Genomic DNA, 18,308 nt, shown 5'->3' with positions numbered 1-18,308 from the left:
GTAGGGTTGCTTCCATCCTCTGGCTCCAAGGGTTGGCAAACAATTCAGATTTAGTTACTAGAATGTTAATCCCCCTTCCATACAGGGATTACTTCATGATGTTTCAAAAAGTGACCCAACCCAGGTCAATGGGCATCAGCATCAGGACATCTGATGAAACTACTAGGGAAGGGAGGCCCTCCTCCTGCTAGAGTTACTCAACTGGAAAAAAGTCACCCTGATGTTGCCAGTAGTCATCCTACCACCATGTGGAAAAGATTCTCTATGAATAAAGCTGTAACAGAAGAAAGCAGAGTCAAGAGATTGGTGTGGGGATTGGGTTGGGGGTAGTAGGTGGGGTTCCTGGATGGAGAGCCATGCCTGAAGCTCTTGATTTTCTAGTTCTTGAGCTAATGAGTGCCCCTTTGTTCTTAATCCAGTCTGACTTGAGTTTCTGTCATTTGCCACTGAGACTGTCCTGACTTCTAAGAAAAGGTTTATTGTCATTAAATGAAGACATCCACTTGAGAAACTTTATATAGACAGAATGTGTTCAGAGCTGTAACCAGGCAATACGAATTCAGAGAAGACTATGAGAGCCATTCCAGCTAAGAAGTGAGAATCACAGGTTTTATTACAAATATAGCACTGGGGTTGAGGGTTTAAGGATCAATAGATGGGGCTACACCCGAGGCTACAACGTGAATAAGCTACAGCAGAACCTATATACCCAGACATTCATCTCAAGGTTCTTCCTCCTACCACAGGAACTCTCACAAAAACCCTCAGGAATAATTTGGCTCTGATCTTTAACTACATTAGCCTCTCAAATTAAATTAAAAAAAAAAAAAAAAAGAATTAACTATATAAAAGACTGGAAACAGAAAACTCAAAGTATGCTGAGAAAACTGTGAAGCAACTAGTAGGACCAGAGCAGAGGGTACATTTATTAATTAGTTCATTCATTACAAATATTTACTACACATTGTCCAGGTGCTGGAAGTACCTATATAAACCATGGCCCTGCTCTTCTTTAGTGCAGAAAGACAATTAATAAGGAAACAAATAAGTGAAGAAAATAAAATGTAGAGACGGAGAGTGTGGACTGGATGAGCAGAAGGCAGACTTGGTTTGGGTGGTCAGGAGGGGTCTCTGAGGACTGATATTTGAGTTGAAATCTAAAGTTTAAAAGGAGTCAGCCATGCAAATATTTAGACAAGAGTTGTAAGCAGAGGGAAATCAGGTGGGTGTACTCAAGGAACAGAATGAAGACCAATATGGGAGAAGCATGGGAGAAGAGGCTGGAGTGGTGAGATTTTTATAGAAGAGAATAGTGAGAGATGAAGCTGGAAAGAATCCTAACAGTTGACTAACAGTCTACATAGTATGTGAAATTCTCTGCAAAGCCTTTGAAGAGAGAAAATGAGAGAAAAACCAGGGATTGGTTTATCTCAAATTAAAAAAAGAAAAATGGGGAGACATAAGGCCATGCAAAAGAAAACTGATACCATAAATGTAATATACTTGAAGGAGATATTTTAGTAGGCATAAAACATACTCAAAATGATCTTTCTTATAATAAATACACTAAATGAAGTCATTATGAAGTACTGTGCCAACTCAAGGTAATTTATCATACCTTTTGAAAATTGGGCAACACTACCCAGGCCTCACACCCAGAATTCAGTCTGGAACTTCCCATTGGTGAGACCTGGAGACTTAGGAATTAAAAGACACCTTTGAGGGGTGCCTGGGTGGCTCAGTCAGTTAAGTATCCAACTTCAGCTCAGGTCATGATCTCACAGTTCATGGGTTCAAGCCCTGCATCAGGCTCTGTGCTGATAGCTCAGAGCCTGGAGCCTGCTTCAGATTCTGTGTCTCCCTCTCTCTCTGACCCTCCCCCACTCACACTCTATCTCTCTCTCAAAAATAAATAAATATTAAAAAAATTTTTTTTAAAGATACCTTTGAGCTTAGCTTCTCCAACCACTTAGTTTTCATCAGCTGGGGGGGGGGGGGGGGGGGGAGGGGGGGCGGGGAGAAAAGGCCTAGAAAAGAAATGGGATTTGCCCACATCACATGCATCAGAGTAAGAATCAGACCTGTTTTCTCAGACTCCTGCTTCATTGCTTTTCCCCTACATCACACAGCTTCCCATTAAATCCTTGGGAATAATCAGGTCCTGCTCCTTAACTACTCTATATCTTATGACTCAACACAGGAAATGTAAACAATGTGAACACAACCTGCAGAGAATGACTACAACTACCAAATAGATAAGGATTACTTGCCTTTTTAAAATAGTTTATTTATTATTACGATCTCCTTGAGCACAGAAACTAGGTCTTTTTCATTAGTATTTCTCCAACACTTAGCAATATAAAGTTTACTTAACATATGTATATTTATCAAACACCTAAATATATTGGGCTAGCTTCTATAGATAGGACCATCAATGGTGAGTATTTACTATGAGCCAGGGATTTCCCAAGACCTTTGTATGCATTAACACATTAAATCCTCAAAAGAACCCCACATCACCCTATCTCACAGCTAAAGGAACCAAGGCATAGAGAGATTAAACAACTTGCTCAACACCACAAAGAGACAGTAGATCTGGGATTTTAAGGACCAATAAAGCACAGATCCAGCTTTGAAGAAATTTAAGGTTTAGGATGGGAAGATACACGCATTAAAAAAAAATCAAAAATAACCTGTGATAAATTTATAAAAATACATATGTATAAGGTTAAGTGAATAAAGCAAAGTGCTCAAGAACATAGACAGTGTGTTAACTTTTATATAATAAGAAAATAGATCTGCTTATCTTCAAAATCTATCTACTTATCTAAAAATAGAAACACAAGAAGGATATGCCAGAAAACAAGAAAGTTAGTATTAGAAAGGAAAAGAGAGTGGATAGGAATTGTTTAGTTTTGACTTTTAGAAGCATAAGCCTCTATATATTCAAAAATTTAATGTAGGGGGAAAGCAAATAAATCATAAATTCTTTTCATAGGTTGGCTTTATAGTAGGTAGGCATGGGCAAAGCAATGAAACTATTTCAGATGCATTATAGAATTGAGAAAATAAGGGAATGTGCTAATGTCGGGAGACAGGGTTATTATTGTGGAAGATGAGAGATACAAATCTGTAATGAGGAAAGGCAAGGAAGACTCCTGTAGGGACAGACTGAAACTGGAGTTACCAGCATAAATTCACGATCTCTAACATATGTATGTGTGCACATGTGCAAATATGGGGGTGTGTGTACTTAAGTATATTTCCTAGCTCTGCCCACAGGACCTGGAGGCAAAGATACCCCAATATCAATGAGCACACCTAGCACCCACGTCTTAGCCTGCAATACTAAAAAGGAGCTATGGCTCCCTGAAGAAATGGCTGATTCCAGGGCTAGAGTACAGAAGGTACAAGAGGAGTCCAGAATATCGTTATGCCAGAAAATAAGGAAATACTCCAAAAAATGGTAAGTGCATGTCACACAAGAGTCAGTTTGAAGGTCAATTTGAATCCCAAAATAATTAAGGACAGTAATGAACTATAAACCAAAGGAAAAAAACAGAATTCCATGAGATATTAAATAACAAATAGATAATAAATAAATAGAAGAAAGAAGAGCTCTTAACTATAGTAGAATGCCAAAAGCCAACTGATAAATAAGGAGCAAGTGTTGGGGTTAAGAGAAATCATCATTTTGCAACCATCACAGTAAACACTGGTGCAGCAAGAATCATGGAGAGATGCTAAATCTGGAGGGACATCATGATGAACAGCAGGATATTTGTTGGTCTTAAAATGTCTACCCACAGAAAGTTTATTAGCAGTAAAAAATTCGTAACCATACAGTGAGAAATCAGACAACACATAATTTTAAGGGGAAGATGGACATTGTGTAGTCTAGGAAGGATATAAAATTGCTTATTAAGTCTCTTGCCTGGGAATGCATAACATGACTTTAATCATAAGAAAACATCAGACAAACCCCAAATCAGGAATACTCCGTTTTTATACGGGGGAAAGCGGTTTGTATTTCTCATCACAAAAGACAAAGAAAAGTGAGGAACTACCACAGATTAAGAGACTCAAAGTATATGACAACTAAATACAATTCGTGATTATGTTCTGGCTTCAACGTTAGAGGGAAAAATAGGATATGAAGGACATTGTTGGGCCAATTGCCAAACCAGAATGTGGACAAGAGATTAAATAAAAATATCTTATTGATGTTAAATTTACTGCAGGTGATAATTACTACGGTTACCTACAGGAATATCCATATTCTTAGCAGATACATATTGAAATATTTATGAGTAAAGGGCTATCATGTTTGCAATTTATTCCCCAAAATAGCCCCAATAATAACAACGTGTGTATGTGCATGTGGTGCATGTGTATGTAAAGAAAGGGAACGGACCGGGGGGGGGGGGGGGGGGGGGGGGGGAGGAGAGTGAGAGGTAACAAGAGAACAAATGCTCAAACACGAATGATTAAATGTATAAATTATATATATATGTTAATAATAGACATTTGCATAAAAGACATATGAATTTCTTTGCATTATTTATGCAACTTTTCTCTAAGTTTGATATTATTTCCAACTCAAAAAAAAAACACTATGATACAAGCTAAAAAGTGCTATAGTCAAGCGCTGTAGTGGAGATGAGGAAGATGAGCTGCCTGGGGGGTGACTGCATAGCTTGGGGAGTGCAGCCTTTTCACTGGGCAAGGAGAGTGAGATAACAAAATCAAGCATCACATTCCTTACCCTACGGTATGCAGGTGACTGCGGTGGCTATCCTGGCCAGGAAGCAATGTGCATCTGCTGCTACCTGGTCCAGAGATGTTTCTGGAGATTGGGAGAGGTGGGTGAAGAGATGGCAAGCAGCCTGAGACCAAGTGGATAGTGTCCCATGAGCTGGACTGGCAAGTATGCTCTATGAGTACTGCTCTGGAAACAGGCACTCCCTACCCACTTTGACTAAAGGCCCTCCATGTTTCATACGTGTAAAAACAGCTCAGGCATCACCATCAAAGACCCAGGCATAGGCCACGGGAGGCTCATTTTCACATGCTAACTGGTCACTGGGCTCTGGGAAATCATTACCTTCCATCCAGCCGTATAAGGGCAGGGGCCACATTCCATCATCCTTGGATCACTCAGAGCCCTGACAACAGTGAGGCCTCCATAAAGGCGAACCCACTGGTATCACGAAGGCCGGCGCATACTGCCAACACTGTGACCTGATTTGAGCTTTCAAATAAGCAAGCGTTCCAAATGAAAACAGGTGAGGATGGCAGGTGTGGGGGGCAGGCAGGGCAGATGTGAAATTTGCATGTTAACCTGTGAGAGCAGGAGGCAGGCAGAAGGCACAGAACTCAGAATACAGCTCCCAATTTGGTGACATCCTTGCCAGAAAGTTATAACCTTACATTCTTTATCCATTAAATTGACACAAGTGAAAAAAGTGAAAATCACCAAGCATAACTTACCCTGGTAAGCTTCTCAGGTTTGGAGGAGACATGAAGCTGGGAAAATAGCTCTGTTATCTCTTTGGTAAAGTCTTCATCCCCTAAACAAATAAAGAAACAAAGAAAAACACAGAGCCATGTAAAACCCTGCAGAAAGACTGACAGAGATGGGCGGAAAGGGGGAGGCAGAGGAGAGGCAAAGGAGGAGCCGCAGCAGCACCAGGAATAGCAACAGCAATTTACATGAGCACGGTGCTCTGGTGCTTACAGAATCCTTCTACATGCACCAACAAATTCTCCCAATGGGCTTGTAAAGAGGGTCATCATCCCATTTTAGAGATAAAGAAACTAAGACTTGGAGGGGTTATTTCTCCTAATAGCAAATACTAAGAGTCAAACCTTGGCCTTCCCACCCCAGTTCAAATCCAGTGCTCTCTGTTCTATTCCAGAAGTATGAATGAGAACAGGTGAAAGCAGAGTACTAAGCAGGTACCATGCATGTGCTTCAAAGAAAGTGGACTTCAAGTTGGGACATAAAAAATGGGTACAACTCAGCCAGGAGAAAAAGAAGAGTTTCAGGTAGCAAAAACAAATACAAAGATCATGACCGCACGTTTAATATGTCTGGGAGAGTCTTAATTTCAGAGAAAGAAGAGCGATAAGAGTGAAGCTAGAAAGTTAAGTAGGATCTAGGCAAAAGAGGGCCTTAAAACCTATGGAGAGGAAATCAAACTTTTTACTGAGGGAGTGAGGAGACATTGAATGATTTTAAACAGACACAGATTATGTCCGATTTAAATTTTAGAAAGATCCACTTTGGCTCCCGGGTGGAGGTGGGAATAAGAAGGAAGGCAGAAAGGCTGAGGTAATAATCCAGGATCCAGGTAGGAAATAATGATGGATAAGAAGAAAGGGAAGAGGAAAGGGATTCCAGAATGTTGGAAGGATGGTAAGAAAGCTGTTGGTTAAATAAGCCTGGTAAGATATGATGGGGAACACGTAATACTTATATTTGAGAAACATACAAGCAAATACGTAAGATATATAAAACAAAAAACAAAACAAAACAAAACAGAATAACAACACATCCAAATGGCAGGAAATGCTATTTTCTGCTCTACTCATCTAAATCCTACTTCATTTTCTCAGACCAAAGCTTCTTGTAACCACACAATGTAGGGAGAACTCTTATTTATAGAAATCTTTTAGCACTTACAATCTACAGAAGTGTTTCTTAGTCACCAGTTCATGGTTTACTAGGGCAAATCATTATTTCTTCATACCTGTTTTCTCCCCAAAACCCTTAGAAAAAAAATTCCATCTTGGTTCTTTTATCTCCATCTGCTATCCTTTTGTCTTCTTGGTGTTCAAGGCAGAAAATGCAAATGGTCTGGTGATCCCAGGTACACTATAGTTTGGGGAAAGTTGATCTCACTAAATATTACAGCTGTAACCTATGTAAGTCCTCTACACAACTCCTAATCAAATCCTACTATCTAAAAACCTAAAGTCTGACAGGCATTTTGTTTTCCTAGCAATGCTCCTAAATTATTTGGGAGCAAGAGAGGACTCTGAATCCATGCTAGGATGCATGTACCTCAAGGGGTTCAAGAAATAATCCAATTGGAGTACAGGTGGAAAACAGAACTTTTATTTATAGATATTTGTCTCATTTTTTTAAAAAAATTCTATTTTAGGGTAGACTTTAAAATGTAAATATGTTATTACGGTATTACATGTGTGTAATTTATAATCATCAAATATACATACATTAGTTCTAAGTGCTCAAAAAAACTTACTGCTTACTAAGTGTTGATCAAAAAACATTTGGAGGTGGCACCTGGCTGCCTCAGTGGGTAGAGCATGTGACTTGATCTCAGGGTCATGAGTTCGAGCCCCACAATGGGTGTAGAGATTACTGATAAAAAATAAATACATAAAAAATGTTTGGACGGGAGCCTGGGTGGCTCAGTTTGTTAAGTGTCAGATCAGGTCATGATCTCTGTTTGTGGGTTCGAGTCCCACAACGGGCTCCTTGCTGACAGTTCAGGCCCCGGACCGTTTCAGATTCTGTGTCTCCCTCTTTCTCTGTCCCTCCCCCATTCACATTCATTCTCTCTCTCTCTCTCTCTCTCTCTCAAAAATAAACAAACATTTGGAGATCCTGTCATGTACTCCCTACAGACCTGAGTATAAAAAGTAGTTGCTGCATTAGAATAAAAGTGCGAGGATGGGAAGGAGGCAGGACTAGTGCTCTGGAGGGACCCTGGAGAGGCTGGGGTCTTCTCCTGCTGAGGCAAAGGGATCAGATGCATAAGACAGAGGGGCAAGAGCTAAGGATGCTGACAGAAAATGAAGATGACCAATGTCACCAGAACCAGATTCTATGTTTTTCTCTCCCCTCCGCTACCACCATTTTGGTTTTGTTGTTGTTGTTGTTGTTTTTAACATCTTCATTGAGCTGTAATTAAATACCAAGGACAGTGTTGCATTTTCATCCAAAATCACTGGGGAAAGCTGTTGGGAATAGCACTACACTGCTTTCTTTTCAGAGTCCTGATCTCTGGCAAACAGGTAGGGGAGAAAAAAGTCATAGATACAAATCCATCTGTTCAGAAACTCCATTAGAGTCCTCAGAATGGTATTTAAAGATCAGGTTTTCTGATTACTATGCAAAGCCAGATGTTGACTAAACTGAACAAATACTGTTAATGGTACTATGTAAAAATAATTAAGTTTATAAATAACTGGGATTGTCACTCTAGAGCTTAGTTGAGAACAACAGAGCAACTTAAGTAAATCAAGTTTAATTTAGGGGTTTCCTGCTAAGTATAGACCTTCATCTATTTACTTATGCCATCCTAATCATGAAAATAGCAGCCACCATTTATTGAGTGCTTACTATGTGTCATATATTAAATATTTCATTAGGCCTTATAACAAGCTGAGAGGAATTAGCATCCTCTTATAGCTGATAAAACAGAAGTTCAGTGTTAAGTAATTCTCCAAGGTCACACGGCTTAGGAAACAGCAGATCTTGAATTTGAACCCAGATCTAACTCCAAAACCCATCCTTTATAAACCCACCATTCTATACTGAATTCTCAATGCTGCAGGTAAGATTTAAAAACTTATATTCAAGAGCCATTTCATATCAGGACCAGTATCTTTACATAGAGTGTATAGTAAGAGGTTATATAACCAGCCAATTTGACTTCTTAGAATGCAGTGCAGAACACAAATGGGAACAAAAAAGAAAAAGGCTCTCTTAGTATAAAATCCATGCATTCCACTTTCCTTCCTTCTCTCAAAAGAAAGACCCTAAGACTCTCACTCAAAGTGCCCTGCTTTCAGTACACAGCTTGAATATGGCTAGTTAACTGGTTTTCCACCAGATTAGACACAGAAAATGAGATTCAGGGGTGCCTGGGTGGCTCAGTCAGTTAAGTAGCCAACTCTTGATTTCAGCTCAGGTCACGATCTCACGGTTTGTGACTTCGAGCCCTGCATTGGGCCCTGTGCTCACAGCGTGGAGCCTGCTTCGGATCCTCTGTCTCCCTCTCTCTGCCCCTCCCCAGCTTGCGTGTGCATGCATGTGCACGTGTGCTCTCTCTCTCTCTCTCTCAAAACCAAATGTTAAAAAAAAAAAACTGAAAATGAGATTCAAAGGATATTAGAAATACAAGCTCACTGATAATGAAGAGAATTAAAAGATGGACATTCAGAAGAAAATAAAGATGCACACAATTCTAAAAAGTAAGAGACATTTCCAAAAGCAAAGCAGTTTAGATAATTTAATATAGCAGTTCTCAAAAACATTTTGGTCTCAGGATCCCTTTACACTCAGAACTTTTTGACAACTCCAAAGAGTCTTTTATAATGTAAGTTATAGATCTCAACATTTATCATATTAAAAATTAAAATTAAAATGTTTGAAATACTTATCAATTGTTTAAAAATAACAATAAACCCACTACTTGATGACATAATTTTTAAGAAAAACTGTATTTTCCAAAAAAGAAAACTTTTAGTGAGATGAATGCCACTGTTTTATATCTCTACAAATCTCTTTGATGCCTAGCTTGAAGACAACTGGATTCTTTTGTCTGCTTTTACATTTAATCTGTGGTGATATGTTGTTTTAAGTACATCCTACTCTGAACAGTCTGTGACTGCAATCTTTTTTTTTTTTTTTTACTGCAATATTTAAAAAAAAAAAAGGTGTTCCATGAAAAAAAACAGCTACTTCAGCTTACAACTTAAACAATACCAGTGCTTTTCCTTGAGACTTCAGTATGTATCACACAAAATACGAAAAGTAATATATTCAAGGGTCAAGACTTAATAAGATTAACAATTGCTACATGAGAACAAGATTAAATGAAACTGGCAGGGAATGCATGGTGGTGAAAATACAGTATTAGTACAGTTTGGTGCCAGTGTCTTGATTTATGTTAAGAAGCCAGTAATTTTACCCACCATCAGTGCAAATGTCAAAATGATACATTTTTTAAACAGAAAAGAAAATAACATCTTGGTATTAGTATGCAGAGTTTTTTTAATCATTTTATTTTTTTTTTTTAATATGAAATTTATTGTCAAATTTACCATGCAGAGTTTTGACTCCTGGATTCCCTGAAGAGATCTTAGAGACCCAAGATTCTGCAGACCACACTCTCCAAAGCACTGATTTAATCTACCACATGGGTGATTGGCCCATGTGTCTTGATGGACCCTGAGGGAATTTTTCGAATCACTTTTAATATTTGTTAACTGATTGCTTCATTAAAAGGAAAAAGGGGGGTGGGGAGGCAAAAACCTACACTCATTAGATTCTACTAAAAAAGTAGCATGTAAGACATATTAGAAACATTTCCATCTAATCTTTAAAATAAAACTCTCAAAGGTTAAGATTCTGTTGACTAGAGATTATGCTTTACGTAAACAAACTTGTTTCCTGATAATTTTGCAAAAATGAGTAGCTACTACACTTTGGAGAATATGCAGATATTAAAAATATGGCACACACACACAAAAACTTTTGAAAATAAAAAGACAAATTATCGGGGCGCCTGGGTGGCGCAGTCGGTTAAGCGTCCGACTTCAGCCAGGTCACGATCTCGCGGTCTGTGAGTTCGAGCCCCGCGTCAGGCTCTGGGCTGATGGCTCAGAGCCTGGAGCCGGTTTCGATTCTGTGTCTCCCTCTCTCTCTGCCCCTCCCCCGTTCATGCTCTGTCTCTCTCTGTCCCAAAAATAAATAAACGTTGAAAAAAAAAAAAAAATTAAAAAAAAAAAGACAAATTATCACCTGCATTTTGGATAACTCCCAACATACATGCCTGAATTCAAGTTGAGGACAGGGATCACAGGAGTCAGAGAGGCACAGAAGCAGTATCTAGGGATATAAAACTCATAGGGATGACTAGCCAGACTGAGGCACGAATCTCTAAGGGAAACTCTCTAAACAAAAAAGCAGGCAGAGATGTGAGCTACAAGATTAGACCTGGAGAAGCCACAAAGATCTTGGGGGTCAAGGGCAGAGCAGAGGGGGAGTGGGACAAAAATATGCACATAAGGCCGACTGCTCATATCAATGCCTGGTCAGGGGCAAAGCAGCAAAAAAGTAAAGTCAGGCTAGTATAACTGGAGAGAAAATAATATATTTCAAGAGCAATACACTGCATATAAACATGCTACATGCTTTCCACTCAAATGCTGGATTTTCACATTACCTTTTTTCTCTTCTTCCTCTTCCTCACAGAACTCTGCTAGGGAAAATGCTTCCTTGAGTTGCTCCAACTCATGTTTTAGAGTCTCTAATTCTTCTCCACTTAGAGAATTAAGAATAGATTTCACCTGAATGGATATAAAATAAAAAGTTGTGAGACTACAGAAGAAAAATAAAAACATTTTCAAGTGGAGAAGAGGCCAAATTAAAATAAAAATTATGAGCTCACCAGCTGATACAAACTATTCCTTAAGAATAATACAAGAGGCTAGGGGCGCCTGGGTGGCACAGTCGGTTAAGCGTCCGACCTCAGCCAGGTCACGATCTCGCGGTCAGTGAGTTCAAGCCCCGTGTCAGGCTCTGGGCTGATGGCTCAGAGCCTGGAGCCTGTTTCCGATTCTGTGTCTCCCTCTCTCTCTGCCCCTCCCCCATTCATGCTCTATCTTTCTCTGTCTCAAAAATAAATAAATGTTGAAAAAAAAAATTTTTAAAAAGAATAATACAAGAGGCTAGTCATTACATAAAGGTAGGGAGAATTTATACTTCCAAAATAATATAAGCCAGAAACATCTGGAAATTATTAGTGTTTAACAATGGCTGATAAATTAGGGGGAAATGAAACAGTCTTGAATCAATTAAAAACTAACAGGTAACCATATCCAATTGGCAGCTTAAGCCAGGGAGACTACCAAAAAAAAGAAAAAGACCAAGGCAAAGGAAAAGTAACAGATGTGCTATTAAAACTTCTTTGTTAATCTGTCTTCCTTTTGTTTAAATTTTGAAAAGTAACACTTGACTCATTCTATTTGTAGTGGTTAGTTCAAACATTGTTTGTTTGTCTGTGTTGGTATAGTATTTTCAAAGAGTCTCAAGCCTCCATGTGAAATACATTTCATCTTCCAACTGCGCAAAAAGAGACGCAACTATGCAGCACTCCTTTGCTTGGAGACCAACCATTTGAAATTTGGGGTTTGGAATTACCTTCATCTCACTTTCTCGGGAAAGCATCTCCAGAGCTTCCAGATGCGAAAGGCCTTGAAATTCATCAAAGAGTAGCCCATAATGAGTTTTCTTGTCTGTTTCCAAGGCAACCTCATTGGAGGTCCATAGCTCTTCTTTCTCCTTTGCCTCTCGTAAAACCTGGCAAATAGATGGAGGATTACACTGCAGCAAGTAATGAGAGCTCCAGGGTGAGCTCCAAGAGCTGGGGGAAGCAGAGCTGAGACGGGAACCATACAGAACACTGCCCTTTCCTTCCTGGCACTGCAATTCAAATCTGATCGGCTAAGGAGCTGCTGGGAAAAAAAAAAAATGATCACACACAATTCGAATCTGGACAGGGTAAATAACACCCAAGGAACCAGGTGTTTCTTTGAAAGTGCTTTAAATATTAATCTACTCAACAGCTCTGAAAGGGCTTGTCATCTTCTACTGCAGTGACAAGAGGCTCCTGCAGAAAATAAAGAGTAGGGAAAAAAGAACTGGGCATTTTTATAACCATTAGAGCTCTCATCCCCTCATCCAAAAAAAAGCCTTAATGAACATATCATTGAAAAGTTTTCAAAAGGAAAGAAATACTAACAAGGTCTACTACAGGCAAAAAATACAGATCAAAACAGACACATTAAATACACAGGTACCTGAGACAATGTAGAATTCCGGTTCATCAGACCCTTCGTTCTTTTAAATCCAGGATCCCCTTCTGCTATTACATCCATTGTCTTTTTCCCAATGAATTCTAAGGCATCCAAACCCCCACTGATTACGCTCTTTCCCTAGGAAACACATGCAACTTCATTGCAAGAATACTGAAAAAAGACATCTGCATGGTTTGATTATATAAAATAGTGGCTAACAATACCAAGCACTGTCAAGAATATGGAGCAACAAAAACAATCATCTACTGCACGTGGGAATGTAAACAGATACAACCACTGTGGCCAGCTGTTTGTCAGTACTCAACAAAAATGTGTACAGAGGTTCATCAAAAGACGTACAAAATGTCCACGGCAGTACTATTTGTAAAAGCTAAACACTGGAAACAACCACAATACTCACCAACCATGGAATAAATAAATGCTGTACAGTCACATAATGGAATACAGCAAAGAAAACGGAATACACCATACAAACCACACGATGAAGAAATCACACAAACATAATGTTGAGTGAAAGAAACCAAGTACAACAGAGTCTATACCGTATGATTCCATTTATGTAAAGTTTAAAAGCAGGCAAAATTAATCTGTGATGGTAGAAGTCAGGATTGTGGTCACCATGGGCAAAAGGAAAAATGAGAGATGGCGAGGAGAGGGCACAAGGGGAACATACAATGTACCATCATGTTGCTCCTTAGTCTGCGTTCATGCTGTGAAAATTCAACTGAGCACTTAGGATTCCACTTTTCTACATGTTTTACTTCAATAAGAAGTTAAAATTAAGTACTAGTTATCTATTCTCATGTAAGAAAGACATTAAGTTTCCGATAAAATCCTTTAAAAAATGTTTCTAATCGCCTATAGTTACTCAATTACGGGAAGAATATTTTTGTAAAGCAGAGTTTCTAGGCCACCAATCTCAGAATTCATAGTCCATAAAATACTATGTACATTGTCTCTCTATTATTCTTCATCCTCTGCTCTGTCCTTTACTTCTTTAAAGAAAGTTTCCAAGTAGCTCCACTCTACCTCTAAGATCAAAGTAATTGATCTTCAGCAATTTGGACTCATTTAAGAGTAATCAGTCCTCATGGCTTTTCAAGAAGAAGAGGGAGAAAGAGACAGAAACCCCCTATATTCAGAGAGGTGGAGTCCACCAGGCATTTTACTCACTGTGGTCTGAACAGCAGTAGAGATGGTTGAGAATACACCAAATGGCCCAGTCAATGGGGAGGAGTTTGCATTATCTTTGGCATTTGTCTGTCCTACAAGAGGAAGGGGATGTGTAAACAAGAAGGGATGGTCTATAAATAGTTTTTCTTTTTATCAGCATGTATGAGACTTTAAAAATTAGATCCTGCTTCCTACACACAGGATAGCCTTAGCCCTTTTTGTTTTATTATTTTAAACTACTCATTTTTAAATGAAAGCTAACATGGCTTTTCTTCATCTTCATTTCATTTCAAAAATAAAATCTAGTCTTTTGAACAAACTACTGATATATGTCATAACACACTATATACTGTATGATTCCATGTGTATGATCTTCTGGACAAGGTCAAACTTTAGGCAGAAAACAGATTAGTAGTTGCCAAAAACAAGAGTAAGTGATGGGAGTACCACAAAGGGCCATGAGGAGTCTTTTGGGGGGTGATGAAAATATTCTTATATTTTGATTATCTATACAGATTAAGGAAATATTCTATACTGTATATCACAGTGGATTGCAAGTATATTGTGTAAACAGGACTGTATGTTCATCAAAACACATAAACTGTATACTTAAAAAGAGTAAACTTTACTCTTATAAAGATGTAAATTATATATCCACATCTAATTTACATTTAATTAGTCATACAAATAAATCATAAAATCCATAAATCTAACTTTCTAAAATATGGCATATTTTAAATTTTGTCCTAGAAAAGTATGCATATTTGGGAGAAAAAAATGAGATGACCAAAGAGAAGAGTGGAAGACAATAAAGCCCCTGAGAGATGGAGAAAGCAGTATTAGGGCCTGAAAAGTTTTCTATTTTCTTGTCCTAGGCCATCTTGATCCCTGGTTCAAAACTCTTCCCTTTGTGGCTTAAGTGAGAGTACAATGATCAAAACAGGTGTCCAAAATTAAATTTCACCCTCATAAATATTCAAACACAAAAAAATAAATCCCCAAACGAAACACATTAAAATATTTTTTGTGCCACAACAGGGTCCAACTCAGCTAACCCTTCTTGGGGTCATACTCAATTGTGCCAAAAACAGCACTAAGCAACTTTTATATTCTACACTCATGGCCTTATTTAATGTTTGTAACCATCCTTTGACATATAAAATATCATCCCATGTCAGCAAAGTGGTTAAAGAACACAGACCTGTTAGTCAAAGTCCAATCCCCTTTCTCACCAGTCCCATGATGCCCTAAATATCAGACACTCAATAAATATATACCGAAGAACAAGCTCAACTGTTCTATTTTGACCCATGGTTCTAGGGCTTAATGTTTCCACATACTGACCTGTTGCACACTGGACTTCCGTTGAAATATCACTGGGACTAGGAATTCCAAGAGAAGTCTCTGCCTTCTCAATGACATTTGAAATACCTTGGCCTAATGAGAAAAATGGTAACATTTTTATGCCTGAATACTACTTACTATTAGTCACCAAAACTGAAGAAACAAACCTGCAGATGGTTAAAATCACCATAGCCATAGACACGCTATTTTGACCATACGTAACTAATGTTTGGGAGTGTAATCTTACCAGACAAACAAACAAAACAAAACGACAAACTTGATTCAGTACCACCACAGATAGTTTCATATTAACAATTCTTGGTCAATGAGAAACTCTAAATAAAGAATGCTAATGAGAAAAGGCTGCTGCAAACTCTGGGTGTACTATAAACCAGCCTATCCTTCCTGACCAATTTTTAAACTATAAAGCCCTTAAGTAAAGATGGAAGAGGAATTATCAATAAAGTCATTTTTAACACAGATGTATAGCAAAACACATGCAAAAATTAATAAAATGATGGATGACCTTACCTACTGTAGCTACTGTAGCTGAGGCTGAAGAGAGTAAGGATTTGCCCCAGCTGCCCCAATATCCCCATCCAGTCTGAGGTACATCTTTGGAAACAGTCTCCTATTCTTCCCAGTAGGCAGAAAAACAAAAGGCAAAAGAAAATGGAAAAGTAGAGAATAAGAGAGTATATAGGCAAAGTATCTAATTATTAGCCCAACATACAGATGAACAAATACATAACATTTAGCTAAACAATCATATTGCTTGGTGGCAAACTGAGGAAGGCTTAGTCAGTTGAGTGTCCAACTTCTTGATTTCGGCTCAGGTCATGATCTCATGGTCCTGAAATGGAGCCCTACCTTGGGCTCCACACTGGGCATGCAGCCTGTTCAAGATTCTCTCTCCCTGTCCCTCTACCCGTCCCCGCTGCGCACATGTGCGCTCTCCCTCTCTCTCAAAAAAAAAAAAAAAAAAAATGTATTGCTTGGCTGACAGATGTATGTTACCTGCATTTAAGCACCATGTAGCAAAGGCAACTACTCCTAAAGGTATTTATAAAACTGAAAAAATTGTGTTTTATGGCTTTCAAAGAAAAGAAATAGGTAATCTTAAATTGGTTTTGATTCCACATCCCTTTCAGCCCAAACTTTTATTTTTTTTAATGTTTATTTTTGAGATAGAGAGAGGCAGAGCACGAGCGGGGGAGGGGCAGAGAAAGAGGGAGACACAGAATCGGAAGCAGGCTCCAGGCTCTGAGTTGTCAGCACAAGCCTGACGCGGGGCTCGAACCCACGAACTGTGAGATCATGACCTGAGCTGAAGTCAGACGCTTAACCGACTGAGCCACCCAGGTGCCCCATTAACCCAAACGTTTAATTCCAATGTTTTAATAAACACTTTACTTTGCCTGCAGCCTGTGATGCCTCAACAGGGAGAACTTCTGAAGTCTCAAGTTCGATGGAAGGTTTGGATTCTGGTCTTTTCCGAGTGAAAACTACAGGTTCCGATTTATCCTCTGGTTTGACACTTTGGTCAGCAGACTCAGAACTCTTGGCTGGCTCATACTTCTCATCTTCAAGGATGGAGGTTGCTTCAGTTACCACTGGAGTTTCAATATCATTTTTATCCGACATGACTAGATCATTGCCTGGTAAAATAAAAGCCAAAGGAAAAATTAATTCTATAGGGTTTTTTGGTGTAAGTTATTTAAGCTTTTTATCTTGAGATTATCATAGTCACATGCAGGTATAAAAAATACAGACAGATCTGAATATCCTCCACCCAGGTTTTTCCAATGGCAACAACTTGTGTAACCACAGTGTAATATGACAACCAGGAAACTGATACAACCCACTAACCATATTCAAATTTCATCAGTTTTATAGACATTCGTGTATGTGTATTCAGTTCTATGAAATTTTATCATATGTACAGATTTGTGTGACCATCACCACACTCAGGATACAGAACAGTTCAATCACAAGGATCCCAAGTTATCCATTTTTTACTGTTTATATACTTAGAGAGAGAGAGCAAGCAAGTAGAGGAGGGGCAGAGAGCAAAGGGGAGAGACACAATCCCAAGCAGGTTCTACACTGTCAGCACAGAGCCCAACACAGAGCTCGAAAGCTCGAAACCTCGAACTGCGAGATCATGATCTGAGCCAAAATCAAGAGTCAGACATTTAACCGACTGAACCACGCAGGTGCCCCATAGGTTATCATTTTTTAGACACATCCCACCCCACCCTCACCAACCCATAGCAACCACTGATCTGTTCTCCCTCTCTACACAAGATGTTATATAAATGGATTCATTCCGTATGTAACCTTTGGAGATTGTTTTCACTCAGCCTAAGTCACCCAAAATCCATCAAGTTACTGTGTCAATAGTTTCTTCCCTTTTTTGCTGAGTAGTATTCCTCGGTATGGATGTATTTCAGTTTGCTTAACCATTTACCCATCAAAGGATACCTGGGCTATTCCCAGTTTGGGTCTATTACAAATAAAACGGCTACGAACATCAACGTTCAGCTTTTTGCAGGAACATAAGCTTTCATTTCTCTGAAATAAATGACCAAGGGAACAACTGCTGGATCATACGTTAAGTACTTGTTCAGTTTTATAAGAACTGCCACTCTTTCCCAGAGTAGCTGTACCATTTTACATTACCACCAGTGATGTGTGAGTGATCCAAGTTTCTTAGCATTCTCACCAGTATTTGGCAGTTTATCTTTGTTTGAGCCATTCTGATAGGTGTGTATTAATAATCTCACTGTGGCTTTAAGCTGCATGCCTCTAAAGGCTAATGATTTAGAACGTCTCTTCATGTGCTTACTTGCCATCTGGATAGCCTCTTCAGTGAAATACCTATTTGTATCTTTTGCTCATTTTCTAATTCGATTTTTTTTTTTTTACTGTTGAGT

At 38.8% G+C, this 18,308-nt stretch overlaps 1 protein-coding gene across 3 annotated transcripts in view; it reads right to left on the bottom strand.

The window, feature by feature from the left end:
- FAM114A2 (family with sequence similarity 114 member A2) overlaps positions 1–18,308 on the bottom strand; it is a 32,699-nt gene that overhangs the window by 11,396 nt on the left and 2,995 nt on the right. For all 3 annotated transcript variants that reach the window (XM_045436595.1, XM_045436605.1, XM_045436587.1), the window contains exons 2-9: positions 16,786–17,030; positions 15,904–16,003; positions 15,373–15,465; positions 14,029–14,120; positions 12,838–12,972; positions 12,179–12,337; positions 11,202–11,325; positions 5,491–5,570 (exon numbers count right to left, since the gene is read on the bottom strand). In XM_045436595.1, the coding sequence (XP_045292551.1) occupies positions 5,491–5,570; positions 11,202–11,325; positions 12,179–12,337; positions 12,838–12,972; positions 14,029–14,120; positions 15,373–15,465; positions 15,904–16,003; positions 16,786–17,016 (1,014 nt within the window). In that variant the 5' untranslated portion in view covers positions 17,017–17,030. The remainder of the gene's footprint in view (positions 1–5,490; positions 5,571–11,201; positions 11,326–12,178; positions 12,338–12,837; positions 12,973–14,028; positions 14,121–15,372; positions 15,466–15,903; positions 16,004–16,785; positions 17,031–18,308) is intronic.

Source organism: Leopardus geoffroyi, chromosome A1, assembly GCF_018350155.1.
Source record: "Leopardus geoffroyi isolate Oge1 chromosome A1, O.geoffroyi_Oge1_pat1.0, whole genome shotgun sequence".
NCBI lineage: Eukaryota > Metazoa > Chordata > Mammalia > Carnivora > Felidae > Leopardus > Leopardus geoffroyi.
This window is presented reverse-complemented; position numbering and strand designations above follow the sequence as displayed.